Raw genomic sequence first — 19,199 nt, 5'->3', positions numbered from 1 at the left:
CACTGTGTCACCTCCAGAGATCTGGGGTCTGCATTGTGTCACCTCCAGAGATCTTGGGTCTCCACTGTGTCACCACCAGAGATCTGGGGTCTCCACTGTGTCACCACCAGAGATCTGGGGTCTGCACTGTGTCATGACAGAGATAAGGAGTCTCCACTGTGTCACCTCCAGAGATCTGGGGTCTGCCTTGTGTCACCTCCAGAGATCTTGGGTCTCCACTGTGTCACCACCAGAGATCTGGTGTCTCCACTGTGTCCCCTCCAGAGATCTGGGGTCTCCACTGTGTCACCACCAGAGATCTGGGGTCTGTACTGTGTCACCACCAGAGATCTGGGGTCTGCACTGTGTCACCACCAGAGATCTGGTGTTTGCATTGTGTCACCACCAGAGATCTGGGGCCTGCACTGTGTCATGACCAGAGATAAGGGGTCTCCACTGTGTCACCTCCAGAGATCTGGGGTTTGCATTGTGTCACCTCCAGAGATCTTGGGTCTCCACTGTGTCACCACCAGAGATCTGGTGTCTCCACTGTGTCACCTCCAGAGATCTGGGGTCTCCACTGTGTGACCTCCAGACATCTGGGGTCTCCACTGTGTCACCTCCAGAGATCTGGGGTCTGTACTGTGTCACCACCAGAGATCTGGGGTCTGCATTGTGTCACCTCCAGAGATCTGGGGTCTCCACTGTGTCACCTCCAGAGATCTGGGGCCTCCACTGTGTCTCCACCAGAGATCTGGGGTCTGCATTGTGTCGCCACCAAAGCTCTTTATGATGTTGTTGGTTGGCATTTTCTATCACTGATTATTTTTTTATAAAGGACTGCTCAATCGTTACTATCAGTGTCTACGTATAAACAGCAGTTTCTTTGTACAGTTCCTCTTTGTGACACAGATCTGCTGATAGCTGCGTTCATGTTTTGCTTCATCACACTGATGGTGTAAGAGGAAACAATGTTTTATTTGATTATGACTCATTATGAAATGCAGGGGTGTGTGTGTCACACCAATGCACCTTTCTCCAAAGTCGCTTGTGTGGCAGCAGTCTTACCATTCGCTTTGCCTGTTTGAAATTTACTTCCATTAAACTGCTAACAACTGGTTCTCTAGGACTAACATAACATTTATAAATAATATATACTTAATTCAATTTGTTTTATTCCAAGAATAAATCCTTTTCTAATTGTTTTGCTCCATTTTGTAATCCTGAGATGGTGTTGCCCGAAGAGGCATTGGGGACCTACCAAATTGCTAAATAGTCTTCCCCATAAGTGACCTGCCAAGATCTGTCCAGTGGATATGTTTTTCATACAATTCTGTTACGCTATAAATATACAGACATACAGTAATACACCCCCAACATGACCTGACCACTGGACATGATCATAATACAATTCTGTTACACTCTATACAGACATAGGGCACTACACCTCCAACATGACCTGACCACTGGACATGATCATAATACAATTCTATTACACTGTATACAGACATAGGACACTACACCTCCAACATGACCTGACCACTGGACATGATCATAATACAATTCTATTACACTGTATACAGACATAGGACACTATACCCCCAACATGACCTGACCACTGGACATGATCATAATACAATTCTATTACACTATATACAGACATAGGACACTATACCCCCAACATGACCTGACCACTGGACATGATCATAATACAATTCTATTACACTGTATATAGACATAGGACACTACACCTCCAACATGACCTGACCACTGGACATGATCATAATACAATTCTATTACACTGTATACAGACATAGGACACTATACCCCCAACATGACCTGACCACTGGACATGATCATAATACAATTCTATTACACTATATACAGACATAGGACACTATACCCCCAACATGACCTGACCACTGGACATGATCATAATACAATTCTATTACACTATATACAGACATAGGACACTATACCCCCAACATGACCTGACCACTGGACATGATCATAATACAATTCTATTACACTATATACAGACATAGGGCACTACACCCCCAACATGACCTGACCACTGGACATGATCATAATAAAATTCTATTACACTATATACAGACATAGGACACTACACCCCCAACATGACCTGACCACTGGACATGATCATAATACAATTCCGTTACACTCTATACAGACATAGGACACTACACCCCCAACATGACCTGACCACTGGACATGATCATAATACAATTCCATTACACTCTATACAGACATAGGACACTACACCCCCAACATGACCTGACCACTGAACATGATCATAATACAATTCTCTTACCCTCTTCCTCTCTGCCTTCTGCCGCTCTCTAAACTCCTCCATTTTCCTGGCTTCATCCCGTAGTGTCTGAGCCAGCTGGATGTGACTCTGACCGATATTATCAATTTCTGCCAAAAATAAAAAGTTCTGTTAAAAGAGACAAAAACCATTGGAACGTCTTCATGACACAGTGGTTACCAAATTCTTGATGTTCAAACAAACCTTTCACATTCACATTTAAGTTCGTATTTTATATCACATCTAAATGGGGTAAAATGTACTTAAAATTTGAGAAGGATTGGCTTGGGTTTGATTCAAGAGGGATATATAATATATGACCTCAGAGCTCCAGGAGGTCACTAACGTCAGCTGAATTTGCATTATGGACGAGAAGATAAATGTCCCTCATTCGATTTGAGGAAGCAAATTCACAGAAATGAACATTTCATTTGAAGACAGACAAGTTGGCACCCTCTACTGGGAACAAGGTGGTATCCTCAACTGAGTTGGGTTCTCTCTATTTTATCTACAAAGAAGGACTTTAAAAAGATATTTTCTGAGGTCCATGCCACGAGGAAATAGCAGATGTCATTGCCCACCTTAAAGAGGTAACACTGAAAGTTGTAGAAAATCAATCATATGAGGAACTATTACAAGCGCCTAAAGGCCAAATGAGAAGACACCTTGCAGGGATTAATTAACATGATTGTAGACCAAAATCCTTCCCTGGTCATAGACCTTGACTGAGCATTTTTGCCTTGCGTCCTGAAGGCCCTACTGACCAGCCTAGGGTCATTATCTAGGTACATTTAAATACATGAAAATTGGTTAAAAGAAGCAAAATGTCCAAACTGTGAAGCAAATTTACTTTGATGGCATCAAATCGTTCCAGACACCCCCTCCCACAACATGACCTGACCTCTGGACATCATCATACTTAGATATGCTCAGGCTCGGTTCCCCGAGAATCGAACACACCCGAAATTACCAAATTCGAATATCGAGCCGAGCCGGCTCGGTACATTTGCGCGCCCTTGGAATTGAAAACGAGGCAAAACTTAATTGTTACGCCATCGGATCTCGATCTCACGAGCTTTGAATTCTATAAGTACCGCCCTCAACGGCGATCCAGCGCCATTTCACAGAGGGACACAGTTCTTGGCAGTCTCTAGTGCAGTTGGGTAGCGTCATAGGTAGAAAAGAAAGAGAAGGGGTAGAAGTGTTCTTCAAAGTCCCCAGTGACATTCAGGAGAGCTCCATCGCTCCATTACTAATTATCATTGCTGAAATAGAAATAATAGGTCTAGCAGGTTTGGTTTTCTAAATCTGCAGTCACATTGTACTGTGTTATATAGGTAAAAGACAAGGAGGAGAGCTCCATTGCTTCATTGCTAATTGTCATTGCTGAAATACAAATAATAGGTCTGGCAGGCTTGGTCTTCTAAATCTGCAGTCACATTGTGCTGTGTTATCAAAATGGAATCACAGCAGTACACAGAAGACCAGGAGCACCAAGCAGCTGCTGGCACCAGTCATGAGGATAGTAATCCCTCTACATCATCTGCTAAAGCCTAGGTTAAGTGCATAGTGTTTTTAAGTCAGGGAAACAAAAATGTAAAAAAACACTGTTTACCTTGGTCAAGAAAAAAAGACCTGTAATCCAGGCAAAGTTATCTGCAGAACAAAATAAAATTGCCAACATGCCATTCTACACACCCAGTGGAAAGGAAAGAATGAGGCCTTCGCCTTTCTCTATGAGTGCTAGTTCTGCAACTGTCACTGAGGCATCTTCTTCTAAGGTCAGTCATGACCAAGCAAGACCTTGTCATTAGGACTCCAAAAGTGCTTTCCAAATACTTTTACATGTAAAAGCTGAGCTGGAAGAAAACAGTAAGGCATTAGAGGAAAATGTATGTTCTGATTCAGAATGACACAAATCCAAGAGGAGAGTCTATCCATGAGTGCTATATATAATCCTGACCTGTCTGATAGTGTACCCATAAAGAAGGCCCCTTTCAGCATTTTTGTAGATGTGTGCATGAACAACCCAAGTGTAGCCAGTGATACACAAATTGAGGATGCCACTTTGGAATTGCAACAGTATTAGGGGGATATTTGTGTAGCTGACGAGGGCGCTAATGAGAATGTTGATGAGGATGATGTTGTTTGTGTAAGTCCTGCACCAGAGGAAGCAGTCCTTGCACGTGATAAGAAGAAGGCCATTGTCATACCTGGGCATAAGACCAAAAAATCCACCTCTTATGTGTGGAACTATTTTTACCCAAATCCTGACAACAGTGGTCTAGCCATTTGTAGCGTTTGTAAAGCCACAGTCAGTAGAGTTAGGGACCTTAACCATCTAGGAACCTCATCCATGTTAAGCCATTTGAAGCGGGTTCATGGCAAGCTGTTGGGAAAATCTTATGCTAAAAAATAACAACAAGCAGTCCATCATCAGCTTTGTCTCTTCTTTCAGCTAGATCCCGACACCTGCAATCTACACCCACAACACCATCCTCATCAATATCCTCTGTAGCGATCGGAGTTAGTTCTGCATCCAAGTTGCTAAGGCGAGATGACTCCTCCACTATCCTGGATTCCTCAGAAGAATTCTTGAGCGTTAGTCCCACTGCTGCTGCTGTTGCTGCTGCTGGGGGTGAATCTTCATCCCAGAAGCAGACCAAGAGGAAGACTACTAGTAGTTTACAACAATTGACTGTTAAACAATCCTTTGCAAGAGGAAGCAAGTATGAAAGCAGTCACCCAGTCGCAAAGCGGATCACAGACGCCATGGTGACTAAGCTAGTATTAGATCTACTTCCAATATCCACTATTAATGCAGCTGGTTCTAGACAATTACTTGAGTTCTTGTGACCCTGTTACCAAATTCCATCACAACATCATTTTACTAGAAAAGCTATTCCTCACCTCTACCAGAAGGTTCGTATAAATGTAAAAATGTAATTATTGGGCTATAAAATGCCATTCTACCCACTGTACACTTAACCACAGATATGTGGACAAGCGGAACTGGGCAAACTAAAGATTATATGACTTTGACAGCCCACTGGGTTGGTGATTCACCATCACCAGCAGGAACAGCAGCAGCATGTACCCAAGTACGTCACATTTTTCAGAGGCAGGCTACTCTTTGTATCACCGGCTTCACTAAGCTGACAATCTGTTACAAAAACTAAGGGATGCCATTGCAACATGGCTAATCCTGCTTGGACTCTTCTCAGGATATGTCATTTCTGATAACGCCACCAATATTGTGAGAGCATTACAGCTAGGTGAACTCCATCACATTCCCTGTTTTGCTCACACAATACATTTAGTGGTGCAGAGCTTTATAAAAAATGACAGGAACGTGCAGGAGATGCTGGTGGATTCCAGCGGTGATGAATTAATAATGTGTGAGGATGGTGTACAAACTGATGAGGGTGAGGATGAGGCTGAGGATGATGACAACAACATCTTGCCACAGTAGAGTTCATTAATAGCACTGTTGCCTTAAGCCCATTGTTAGCTTGTTTTGTGGGGGCCCAAACAAACCAAGAACATCAGCCTCAAATGTGTCACTCCTTGTCGCTGGAGTGCTTGGTTTGTTAAAGTGTGCATGTCCTTTTTAAGATCCAACATAAGGGTGGGTGGGAGGGCCCAAGGACAATTTCATCTTACACTACTTTTCCTTTCAGCTACCGCTATGTACCAATGTTACCTATATGTGCTATATACTGTTGTGTGCTTTGCAAAAATCTTAGACACCCATTGATGATGCAGATGACTCGGCACAACATTTTGACATCTGGGGCCTGATTCATTAAGGATCTTAAATGAAGAGGATCCTTATTTCAGTCTCCTGGACAAAACCATGTTACAATGCAAGGGGTGCAAATGTGTGTTCTGTTTTGCACATAAGTTAAATACTGACTGTTTTTTCATGTAACACACACATATCAACTTTAAATTTCAGTGTACAAATAAGCTATCAAGTTTTTGTGTGTTACATGAAAAAACAGTTAGTGTTTAACTCTTGTGCAAAACAGAACACACATTTGCACCCCTTCCATTGTAACATGGTTTTGTCCAGGAGACTGAAATAAGGATCCTCTTCATTTAATATCCTTAATGAATCAGGCCCCTGGTCTTGTCTACTGTAAAAGAATTGACCAGAATTAGTGACACCTCCTGATCCTACTATCAACTATCAACATAAAAAGAACGGTGGAGGAGTATTTAAAAAAATTTTGAACCATATAAAGACAACAGTTTTATTAACAAAGAACAACATTGCCTGCAGAAGTAATGCAAGCATGGATGTCTAAATAGACGTGTATATGTATTACCGTCCACTTTGCTGCTGTTTCAGCAGTATTGCACACAGTGTTTGTAATCGGCACAAAGGTACCTAACTATATTATAATTTTTTGTGAATTGGGGCTGATTCGAAGCTCATCGACAAACTCGCTTTTTGCTGGGAATTACAATGGCTCCTTTTAGTGCATTGTCTGGCACCTTGGATTGGTCTGGTCTGATAAAACCACGCATCCCGAGGGGGGGGGGGGGAAAGGTCAGCGCTCGTCGACGTGTATTAGCTGTAGAATTACCACAGTTATCCAAGGAACGGTTGGAGCGATCAAATGAACCATAACTGATTTCATGATGCAAGGACAATGGCGAGAAGGTTACAGTAGTCAAGCCAGGAAATGAGCGCATGGATAATGGTTTTGGTTGAATCCTGAGATAGGAAGGGCCGGATGCGGTCGATGTTGCATAGTTGGAAGGGACAGGATTGGGCAACAGATTGAATGTCAAGGGCAAAATGTTAAATATCGAGGTCAGAATATCTTGTAAATTAAACAGGTTAGGGGGCACATTTCCAAAATGCAATCATTAGACTTTGTGCCTAAAAGACGTAGGCAAACACAACACCATTAGAGCTCTCCACTTACTTCATCAACCTGAATACCGGTGGTGCTTCTCTCTCCGGCCGCCGGGAAGATCTTTTATGGAATAGACTGACTAATTCAAGATATTACTCTCAAATAAACTAGTCAAATGACATGACTTCCCTTTTCTTCATACATCACTGGAGATAAAAACTAATAAGGTTCAAATAGGGTTCAAATAGCAGATGGAGATTGTAAAATATATTACATTGTAATCAGGACAATAAAAAGTAACTGCACTAACAAAAATCCTCACTATTCCTAATTAAAAGCATTATGCTGGATACTGTAGCTTACTGGAATAAAATTATGCTTGACATAGGATTTGTGCCTGAAATTGGCAGTTGAAGACTCAGAACGGCTCATTTACAAACAGCAAAAAGTTTCGTGATAATTAGTGATAGAAAATCTTTGCTAACGCCTTCTAGTGCTAAATGAACCCATTACACATTGTAGCGATTCCCCATCTTCATAACTTGGGATATGTGCTTTAAATCTTTCAAGGATCATGAGTTATTTAAACGTGGCATCATTCACAATGACAAAATAAGGAATTTGATTGTCATTTGAATCTGCACACGAGGAGGAGAGGAGATTGTCACATTTCAGTTCCTGTTTTATATTGCATTACTATACTAATAATCTTTGATAACAGACTCACTTCTCTACAGAAATGATTCAGAGTTAATTACAGAAGTTAAATCAACAGTACAGTAGATAAAACTAAATACAGTAGAGTGTTTGTTCCTTCAACCTAGAAGCCCATACATAACATCTTATCAAATATGTACTTTTAATTGTTAAATTTTAACTTGCTTCACTTCAATCATGATTTACATGCTACACACAGAAATATGCTTCTCACTGTGAAATGTACCTGTGATATATATTTAAAAATGTAAATATATGTCCCAGTTTGGAAAATTAGGACTTTTTAGAGCCCAAAACGCCTGCCAATCCCAATCCAAGTCCAATCAAACGATAAGTGGAACTGGAGTAAAATCCTGCCAGCCAATAAGAATGATCTCACAATGTGTCGATCATTGGCCGACCATACTAGTACACCCAACCTGCCGAGTGCCCGGATGTGCCCGTGAGTGGGCATCGGGTCTAAATAAGTCAGAATTTACTTTGTACATAGATGAAATAATGATTTAGGGTGGAGTCACTAGAGTTCTACACTAATACTCTGACTTGTGGAGTGTATACTCATAACAACGTCTAGACTCTATGGTCATTTGAGTATGGAATGAGACTGGCACCGTTACAGAGGTGAACAGTGGAAAAAGCATCACATTGATTGAAAAGGGGCAAGATCTGCTCTCTGGCATCTCATGTCTTTTTACAGGGGCAGAGTGCCGTGATGCAAAGGAAGGAGATCCTCTTTAAGGGTCTGAATCATTAAGGAACGTAAATGCCAAAACGTGCCGTATTTTGCGCAAAATCACTCTGCACATGCTCAAAAACAAGCCATACACCAGAGAACGCAACAACGTCCAATTCATCTTCAAGTGCAAAGGACCCTTACTACAGCCTGCGAGTTCAGGGGCAGGACGGAGAGGAGACTGGGCATATAGTCAATGCTTTGGACATCTCTAAGGTACATGTTTTTCTGTCGTATCACTTGCTCCAGCTACTGATCAGGTGTAGGTGCCGATTACTAATGATGACGGCTGTGTATGCTGCTAGAACATGTGTTTGCAATCAAGCAACTGTAAAAATATATTTTATGTACAGCAGACATTAATAACATGCTCGTAAATGTCTTTTATGGAGGAAAAAAATATATAGAAAAGTTATATTCCACATATGCATTATTATTATTAATTTTTGTTTACAGGGCGCCACAAAATGTCTGCAGGTCTGTACAGGAACAAACAATAGGACAGTACAAGGTAAAACAGTACGGTACAATAAACAAGTAGCACTATATTCAGGTAGCTCAAATCACAGCTAAAAAAAAAGTCTGAAAGGGTGAGGGATATTCAGCACAACTGGATACCTGTGCCCAAGACTGTGGGCGCAGCTAACAGGTGAAGAGTCACTGAAAGGTGCAGAGAAAAGCGAGAGTGGGACCAAGAAGGAGGTGGGCGGAGTAGATGGAGAGCAAAGTTAAAAGTGGTGGAAACAGGAGGAGAGAAGGTCCTGCTCAAAGGAGCTTACAATCTAAAGGTAAGGACAGACATACCGAAGACACAAGGGGTGAAATGGGGACAGTGTCACATGAAGTGAGGAGAAGGAAGGAAGGAAGGGGAGAGAGGAAGAGGTAACCGACAAGGTGTGTAGTTATGCGGATGACTTATAGGCTTTTAAGATAGGTGGGTTTTTAATGTCCATTTGAAGCTGCACAGATTGGGGGATGTTCTGATACAACGAGGGAGATGGTTCCAATGAAGGGGGGCAGCGCAGGAGAAGTCTTGAATACGGGAGTGAGAAGAGGTAATCAGAGTGGAGGAGAGGCGACGATCGTTGGCCAATCGCAGTAGGCAGGATGGAGTGTGAATAGAGAGATGTATTGGACATATCCCGCAGTGTATTGAGCACCTAGACTCATCAACAGACGTCTCTTTAAATGCGCTTTGTGTTGAATAAGGACGTGCGTACAGTGGCGGAACTACCATTGGTGCATAAGATGCAGTGCACCGGGCTCCAGGGAGATAATGGGGCCCACTGCAAGAGAAAATCGCAAGCTGTGGGCCCCCCGCTTCCCTGCACCGGGGGCCCACAGCTCGCTAGATTTGTTCTCTGCGTGCATATACCTATTTATGGGCGTTTAAAAAAAACGCACAATGCGTTCGTTTTGCGTTCTGGGTGAATCAGGCCCTAAACGTACACTTTACACTGGTTTAACTTTATGAAATAAAACTGTTGCAAAATTAAATTTTGTTTTTCTACTTAAGCACAAAACTAGGCTCAATCATGCACATAAACCTCACTTGTAGGGAACGCCCTCCCCACTCTACCCATCGTCCAATGACGCCATACTGTAAAACGAGTCAATGTCTGTCTCTGCTGGGATCATTTGCAGGTATTATCTTATAATATTATATTGTAGGGATGCTAAATTGTTCAAGGAAAATGATTGATACATTTAAATTTCTTTAGAAAAGTTTTGTAAGTGTAATTGAACTTTGCCGTTTGTTTTTTTTTACAAATACATACAATGTTTTTATTTTTATTGAGTTTTGTTCTTATGTTGTTTCTCCTGCAGTATCCTGGTCAGGGTAACCCGCAGGTGTCACTGTAACTGCTGTCCAAGAAAAAATGTAGGGGTAGATTTATCAAACCTTCTAAACAGGAGAAGTGGAGATGTTGACCCTAGCAACCAATCAGATTCTAGCTGTCATGTTCTAAAATGTAGTAGATAAATGATAGCTGTAATGTGATTTGTTGCTATGAGCAACACCTCCACTTTTCCTTTAGTCTATTACTAAAAAGTGTGGAACCTCCAGCATTTTGTTATTCAGTACAGGTAAGTTTTAATATCAATGAACATACCTCCCGACAGTCCCGATTTTGCCTGGACTATCCCGATTCATGGACCAAAATGGGGTGGAGCTTAACAAAAATTGGGTGTATTTTAAAACAATTTTTGGCCATTTGTTGGCAGGGTTTGGGCATAACAGGGGTGGGGCTTATTTTGTCCCAATTTCGTTATTCTGGGTACATCATACCCAGCAGTGTGCAATATATCAACCCCTTTTCATAAACCCACCCTCTGCCTCATTCACTACTCCACCTCTCTGTTCCTATGTTGTGCCATCATTGATTATGCCAGTCCTGTGCCCATGTTAAATTTGCCCGCCATATTTCATCCCTGTGACATCATGAGTCAGGGCAAATGATTACACGTACCAGTCCTTTTGAAGTGCTAGTGCTACCGTTCTCTCCCCCCTCCGCTCCAAACCTCTTCATTGCCGCGAACACCAGTCCACACGGCACCCGTTCAACAAGACAATACTTCCCAACTCTCCCACCCGTCGGGACAATGCTGTCCCAATCGGGTTGGTGGGACAAAGCCCTCAAATTGGGCCTGAACCACCTAACTCAGGACGGTTTGAAGTCATTATGATTGTGTTGACAATGGCCCACATATCTCACATGCCCCACTCCCTTTATTGTGCCCCAAGTGCCCCCTCTTCACCGTTCCCTACCCCACATTCCCCTTCCTCACCAGTCTATACCCCACATGCCCCATCTAACACACTCTCTACACCCTATTGCTTCCCCTGTACCATGTGACATGTGTTGTCACAGTGATATTAGAACATCGGGGAACAAGCCGCTACAGTAGCTGTGTCTGACAGTGGGAGAATGGATTTCCTTCACATTTCCCATCCACGGGTGGGGGCACCTGTTCTGTGGGGACCTGATTGGCATGTGGAGCTCCGACGGCCCCACCTATAATCCAGCTCTGGTAGTGGTTGAGGCCAAGAAGACACTTTTCACCCCAGGGAGTGAATGGCAAACTCACTGCTGCCTACCCCTGATCAGACTGGAAAAGAGCGGCCGTAGAGAACCAACAATCCTCATAGACCAACTCGTAGCTCAACCCTAAACAACAGAATCGGCGCTCATGACAGCCTGACTCAGTCTGCACCCTACTGGAACCCGTGGGGGCAAGACTTGACTCAGTAGCCTATGTTAATGGAAAAAAAATGCAGGTGGCCCAGTGATCCAGCCCACTATGGGACCGGCCCTGGGGGCAGATGCCCCCCTGCCACCCAGCCTGCCCCTGCTGGAAGTCATTTAAATAAATGCACATGTGGTGCCCCAAAGTCCTATTAAACAGCACAGAGGAAGTGCATAAAAACTTTTAAAATGCAGGGCTACAAGGGGTTACTAGAGGCTGAGGAAGACACAGTGGGAATGACAGTTGACAGTTGACAGTTGAACTGAAAGTACGTACCCAGGAGGATGTGCAGGAAGGAGGAGTGTGTGATATAGCAACAAGAAAAGGGAAGCTGACATTAGAGACTGATCTGCTGCTGGAACTGGTGACATTGCCTGCACACACGGCTGGAGAACGGCTGGAGACACACAGTGGGGCGTCCAACACAGTTTCCACGAACTGCAGAACCTTTTCAAGGTAAAATCCTAGCCTGCAGTTTACTGCACACACCCCAGCATCAGAGGGAAGAGTGATGAGAGAACAGCGCCGTCTTGTGACTGAATTGAGCAACAGTCCTGTGTTTTGTTATAATCTTTAACACTGCCTACAGTTTAACATCTACCTTTTAGAGAGAAAGTACAGAGACTTAATCGGGATTATTAACCCTTCTGAAAAACTCTGCAGGATATTTAAACACTACAAAATTGCTGTGCACAGTTCAACCCAGGACTGAGTGTAAAATATGGTAACGTTACCAGGGATGATATTGGTGCACCAAATGTTTTAGATGAATGTTAATGTTAAGTAATTTACCTAAAATTTGATTTATTGATATTGAAGATGTTATCGCTATTGTGCCTTATACTCACCAGGTGTATATTATATGTTAAATGCTATTGTGCTCTATGCTGATCAAACGATTATTTTGTCATTACCATTGAGCTGAAGGGGTCAGTGGCGCGGTGGCTTACCAAAATTATCCTTACCGCATTCTTAATAAACCCAAGTTGTTTGACCAATCCTTGTCCCTTTCATTGAAGTATTTATCTCCTGACCACCGGATATCCGAACAGAAAAGAACCTGAATCGTGTCTGGAGGACAAGGTAAGGGAAGGAACTCCCATCTGTCTCGACCACCACACACATACTGTCCTTCATCAGGTAGAACTCAACATAATGAGTCGCAGACAGAAGGGCTCATTCACCAAATCCAAAATGTGCCCTAGACAGATAAGACCTAATTGCTGATTGGCTCCTCTCCAATCTCTTATCAGCCTTGTAGAATTAGGAAAGAGAACCTCAGGACAGCAGATAGGTGCCTTTTGATTCATTTGTTTTACATTATTGGCAGGTCACTTACCCCAGTCACCTACTGGCCCGGCCAAAAACACAAATATACAAATTTTTATGATTGTTAGAGTAATGGAACACAGACGCAACTACATCGCAGAGGATTGTACATCGCAGAGGATCGTAGATCACAGAGGACGGCTGTGAGCCGTGTAAACAAGACAAATACACAGATTACAGTAAAAAGTACTCTCATCATTGTCAATCAAGTACTTACGTTGTTTGAAGACATCCAGTGCCCTTTTGAGAGTGCTACGGAAAAAAAATAGAGGTCATGTTAGTTGAAGACATTAAACCATCTGTCAGATTAATTAGACTAGGTTTATTAAATCCCAGTTTCGTCCAGAATTTTCACCTCCCCTAAAGTGCATCTAAACCAGCTCAATCCACGTTGGCTGAACCCCGTTCAGTGACTTAGGATTCCTGTCATTAGGAGACAGTGAATTTGTTCCTAAATTAATCACCACTCAAAGAACCTGTAGGTGCCTTCAAGGGCATCACTAGGACAAAACTAAGAATTTGTTCCTAAATACAAGGAACACAACATTTAAAGAGTTTGCGAAAATTTGGACGCGGGTGAAAAAATGAAACTGAAAAGGGGAAGAACTATAAAACTTTTTTTTTTAAATTCCAAGTATTACATATAGCTGTTGTTTCTTAAGTGATTGCACTTCTGCCATTAAAGCCTATTAAGCAATTCGTGCTTAGCTCAGCAGATGTTGCATTTGTCCAACCAAACACCAACACCAGACAACCGCAGACAGTCATCTTTTAAAATGGTTTTGCCCTTGGCATTTTTTGTAGTTAAGATCCCATAACAATGGAGGTTATTGGAATTATTATTGGGGTAAACGCATAGAAGCAGAAGTGGCGCTTTTGCCATAAATGCGTCCACTCTCGCGCAAAATGTGGGCAGCTGTTGTCCGATTTAGGAACAGCTTGCCCAATTGGTCTTCCCGTGTAGCCGGTGGCTCTGTTACCAATTGACTGCACTGATAAGAGGCACAATGTAAGCGTCTTGCTGCATGCGTGCAGACTCTATGCCGTAACACAACATAAAGAGGCGTTATCAGAAATGCAACTGAAGCGACTCTCACGTATGTAACACTTAACACGCAGGGGCACCCTTTTTTGTGGACTGAGCTGATATGGGGGAAGTATTTGGTACTGGAGAGGGATGAATGTCAGACAAGTAGTAAATCAGTTTAATGAATTATCTAAAAGTATAATCAGGGAACTGATTACTCACTTTAATTCTGTTTGTCCGCACGGTTTCTTCTTACATAAAGTAACAAGATCTTTCCCGTATTTCTCTTCTATTATCGCCCTGCGGAAAAGAGGAAGTTAGACGAACATTAAATATTAAAATAATAATACCTTTTGAAACTACAGCACAAAATAACTCACAGATCCATCCAGTCTGTTCTTTATTTTTTCACATTTTTGTTTTTAATTTACTTTTTTGTGTGCAGATGGTGGGGGTAGGAGATTGTTTTTGGTTTTTTTTATATTCATATTTAATAAATTAAAATTAAGAATCAGATTTATCAGAGGACCTATTACCAGTGAAAACAAGCGTTTTAGCCAGTGATTTTTTTGCTCAAATTGCCTTATACATGCGGCAGACATGTCTAGCAGAGACACAGAGTGACTGACAGTTTTGTAGCCTTGTTTTGCAGAAATGCACTCTGAGTTCTTTGACACATTCTCAGCTATTTGACCTCAAATTTCTTATACATTGCCGGGCTTCTTGTACCACCACGATACCCGTTCTGTTAACGCCATCACCGGATACACAATCCTGTGACAGGGTGGCATGAACAGAAACAACAGAATAAAAAACAATGATATGTAATCGTTATTATTTCTGTATATTTTTCATATTGGGTATCACTCAGCTGGCACGTGATAAAAAAACAGAAGACGCTGCAATACCAGTTATAATCACCAGGTGGTGATACAGAGTCCATCCATTTAACCACTTCATGACTGGAGGTTTTTAACACACTATTTTTTTAGTTCGCCAGTGTAAATTTTATACTGTTTTTCTTGGGGAGAGATAAGGCTTTATTCTGGTGGCATATTGGAATAACTGTATTTTTATTTTAAGTATAATATATATGGGAAAATAGGCAAAATTAGGGGAAACTATACTTTTCCAAGATTCTGCCTTTTATTGAACTTTTGCACAGTTAACGTCAACAAATGAAATTAACTTAAGAGGTAATCAGCCAATTCCCGAGTACAGCGATGACTAATATGTGTTCTTTTAACTATGAAGGTGTGCATCCAGGTAAACATATTTATTTATTGTTTCTACTTTTTTTTTTAAAATTAGCGAGACTCTGGTTTGTTTGATGGATTTCCCATTTTGACGAATAATTCAGTAGAAACTGGATATTACAGATCTGATCTGCTAGAGGAAGTCCTATTGACATCACTGCGGTGACATCACAGGATTTCCTCCTCAAATGAGGAAGCAGCACACAGCGTTCAAGTTGTCTGTTGCCATCGAGAGCCAGGGACGGTGTTGACAGCTGGGAATAATAGTGAAATTCGTCATAGAGGAGTGAAGACACCGTATTCTGCCTGACGGTTTTAATACAGTGGGAGTTCAAGCAGCTACACATTATTTTTACTAGATGATCAGGCTCGATTTTCTGAAAACCGAGCCCACCCGAACTTAGGAGATCCGAGTAGGCTTGTGAGCCGGCTCGGTACTTTCGCGCATCCTCAGTTCTGAATCGAGGCAAAACGTCATTGTTGTGTTGTCGGATCTCGCGGGTTTTGGATTCCATAAGCACCTCCCTCCCCAGGAGATCCAGCGCCATTGCTCATACAGAAACAGGGGTAGCAGTGTTCTTGTCACTCTACAGTCTCCAGTGACATTGCTCAGTGCCATTGCTCATACAGAAACAGGGGTAGCAGTGTTCTTGTCACTCTCCAGTCTCCAGTGACATTGCTCAGTGCCATTGCTCATACAGAAACAGGGGTAGCAGTGTTCTTGTCACTCTCCAGTCTCCAGTGCAATTGCTCATACAGAAACAGGAGGGGTAGGAGTGTTCTTGTCACTTTATCAAAAATTGAGTGTAAATTAGGGATGTGCACCGGCGACTTTTGGTGTCTCGTGTTTTGTGTTTTGGATTCGGATTTTCTTGAGGTTTTGGGTTCGGATTTGTTTCGCAAAACACCTGACGAAAGGTTTTGGATTCGGATTTTTTTTGAAAAAAGCATAAAAAGTTCAAAAATCAAGTTTTTGGGCTTATTTTCACTCCTACGCTATTATTAACCTCAATAACATTCAATAACAATCATTTCCACTAATTTACAGTGTATTCTGAACACCTCACAATATTGTTATTATCATCATCATCATTTATTTATATAGCGCCAACATATTCCGTAGCGCTTTACAATTGGGGACAAACGTAATAAACTAATAAACAAACTGGGTAAAACAGTCAAAGAGGTGAGAAGGCTGCTCGCAAGCTTACAATCTATCAAAACGTTGCAACAAGGTATCTTTCTGGACTGCGTAGTGGAGTGGTCCCCACAATATAATAAGAAAACCATCAACTGGTCTTAATTACACCAAAAATTGTACCTGGACTGCGTAGAGGAGTGGTCACCACAATATAATAAGAAAACCATCAACTGGTCTGAATCACACCAAAAAATGTACCTGGACTGCGTAGAGGAGTGGGTCACCACAATATAATTTAAAAACCCTGAACTGGTCTGAATCGCACCAACAAATGTACTTGAACTGCGTAGAGGAGTGGTCACCACAATATAATTTAAAAACCCTAAACTGGTCTGAATCACACCAAAAAATGTACCTGGACTGCGTAGAGGAGTGGTCACCACAATATAATAAGAAAACCATCAACTGGTCTTAATTACACCAAAAATTGTACCTGGACTGCGTAGAAGAGTGGTCACCACAATATAATTTAAAAACCCTGAACTGGTCTGAATCACACCAAAAAATGTACCTGGACTGCGTAGAGGAGTGTTTACCACAATATAATTTAAAAACCCTGAACTGGTCTGAATCGCACCAAAAAATTTACCTGGACTGCGTAGAGGAGTAGTCACCACAATATAATAAGAAAACCATCAACTGGTCTTAATTACACCAAAAATTGTACCTGAACTGCGTAGAGGAGTGGTCACCACAATATAATTTAAAAACCCTGAACTGGTCTGAATCGCACCAACAAATGTACCTGGACTGCGTAGTGGGGTGGCCCCGGTACACAATTTTTTACCGGGGCCACAATGTAATTAAAAAACCCTCCACGGGTTTGAATTCGACCAAAAAAGTTTATGGACTGCATAGTGTAGTGTGCCCCACAATATTATTTAAAAATTTTGCAGCAACAGTCAACGTTGTTTAATATCTGATACACCTCTATCTGGACAGCATAGTGGAGTGGCCCTGGTACTAAATTTGGTACCGGGGCCACAATACCTCCTCCAACTTCCAAGTGTAGTGTTTATAACATATAAACACTACAGTAATTCTAGCACGTCAATACCTCTTGTTTTAAATAATGACAGGGCATTTTACTTTTGGTTTAATTTTTTGAATTTGTTGACATTTTGTTTTACTTTTTGAACATGGCAAACAACTGTTGAATGGTCACATAATGCCAAAAAAAGAGTTGCAAGATGGAATTGTCCTTGGGTCCTCCCACCCACCCTTATGTTGTTGAAATAGGACATGCACACTTTAACAAACCAATCATTTCAGCGACAGGGCCTACCAAACAACTGTGGCTGAAATGATTGGTTTGTTTGGGCCCCCACACCAAAAAAACAATTCATCTCTCCCTGTACAAACTAAACAGGCTCTACTTGAGGAAAGATGTCGTCCTCATCCTCAACCTCTGATTCCTCTCCCCCTACAGTGTGTACTTCCTCCTCCTCACACATTATCAATTCGTCCCCGCTGGACTCCACAACCACAGGTCCCTCTGTAGTATCTGGAGGGCAGTGCTGTACTTCATTGAGGAATTGATTATTCATTTTTATAAACATCATTTTTTCAACGTTGTGAGGAAGCAACCTCCTTCGCCGCTCACTGACCAGGTTCCCCGCTGCACTAAAAACTCTTTCCGAGTACACACTGGAGGGGGGACAACTCAGGTAAAATAGAGCCAGTTTGTACAGGGGCTTCCAAACTGCCTTTTTTTCCTGCCAGTAACAATATGGACTGTCTGACATGTCTATTTGGATGGTGTCAGCAAAATAATCCTCCACCATTTTTTCAATTGTGACAGCATCCAATGCAGCGACAGTAGACATGTCTGCAATGGTTGGCAGGTCCTTCAGTCCGGACCAGATGTTATCAGCATCCACGCCAGCGGCTCTTTTAGGAAAACTGAGCTTTTTCCTCGCAGCCATAGATGTGGAAGAAAATGAAGGAGGAGCTGTTGGCATGTCACGGTCCTCTTCAGAGGACAATCTCCTGACCAGAAGGTCTTTGCACCGCTGTAGACTTGTGTCTGCCGGAAACAGAGACACAACATACGCTTTAAACCGAGGATCGAGCACGGTTGCCAGAATGTATTCCTCTGACTTTAAAAGAGTGACCACCCTCGGATCCTGGCAAAGCGTACGAAGGGCTACATCCACAAGAGCTACATGCTTGGTGTAATCGCAATGGTTTACCAGCTCCTCCCTCACTTTCTCCAGCTGATTCTGCAACAGCCTGATCAGGGGAATGACCTGACTCAAGCTGGCAGTGTCGGAACTGACTTCTCGTGTGGCAAGTTCAAACGGCTGGAGAACCTTGCACAACACGGAAATCATTCTCCACTGCGCTTGACTGAGGCGCATCCCCACTCCTTTGCCTATGTCGTAGGTGGCTGTGTAGGCCTGAATGGCCTTTTGCTGCTCCTCCATCCTCTGCAGCATATAGAGGGTGGAGTTCCAGCGCGTCACAACCTCTTGTTTGAGGTGATGGCAGGGCAGGTTCATGGTTTTTTGA

The 19,199-nt window shown here is 42.4% G+C and overlaps 1 protein-coding gene across 2 annotated transcripts in view; it reads right to left on the bottom strand.

Annotated features, from left to right (window-relative positions):
* The window catches only part of PSTPIP2 (proline-serine-threonine phosphatase interacting protein 2), a 111,863-nt gene that overhangs the window by 38,502 nt on the left and 54,162 nt on the right, over positions 1 to 19,199 (bottom strand). For both annotated transcript variants that reach the window (XM_075186217.1, XM_075186226.1), the window contains exons 3-5: positions 14,454 to 14,531; positions 13,422 to 13,456; positions 2,312 to 2,418 (exon numbers count right to left, since the gene is read on the bottom strand). In XM_075186217.1, the coding sequence (XP_075042318.1) occupies positions 2,312 to 2,418; positions 13,422 to 13,456; positions 14,454 to 14,531 (220 nt within the window). The remainder of the gene's footprint in view (positions 1 to 2,311; positions 2,419 to 13,421; positions 13,457 to 14,453; positions 14,532 to 19,199) is intronic.

The sequence above is a fragment of the Mixophyes fleayi genome, chromosome 1 (assembly GCF_038048845.1).
Source record: "Mixophyes fleayi isolate aMixFle1 chromosome 1, aMixFle1.hap1, whole genome shotgun sequence".
Taxonomy (NCBI): Eukaryota; Metazoa; Chordata; class Amphibia; order Anura; family Limnodynastidae; genus Mixophyes; species Mixophyes fleayi.
The sequence above is the reverse complement of the archived record's forward strand: the minus strand, read 5'-3'. Positions and strand labels throughout refer to the sequence as shown.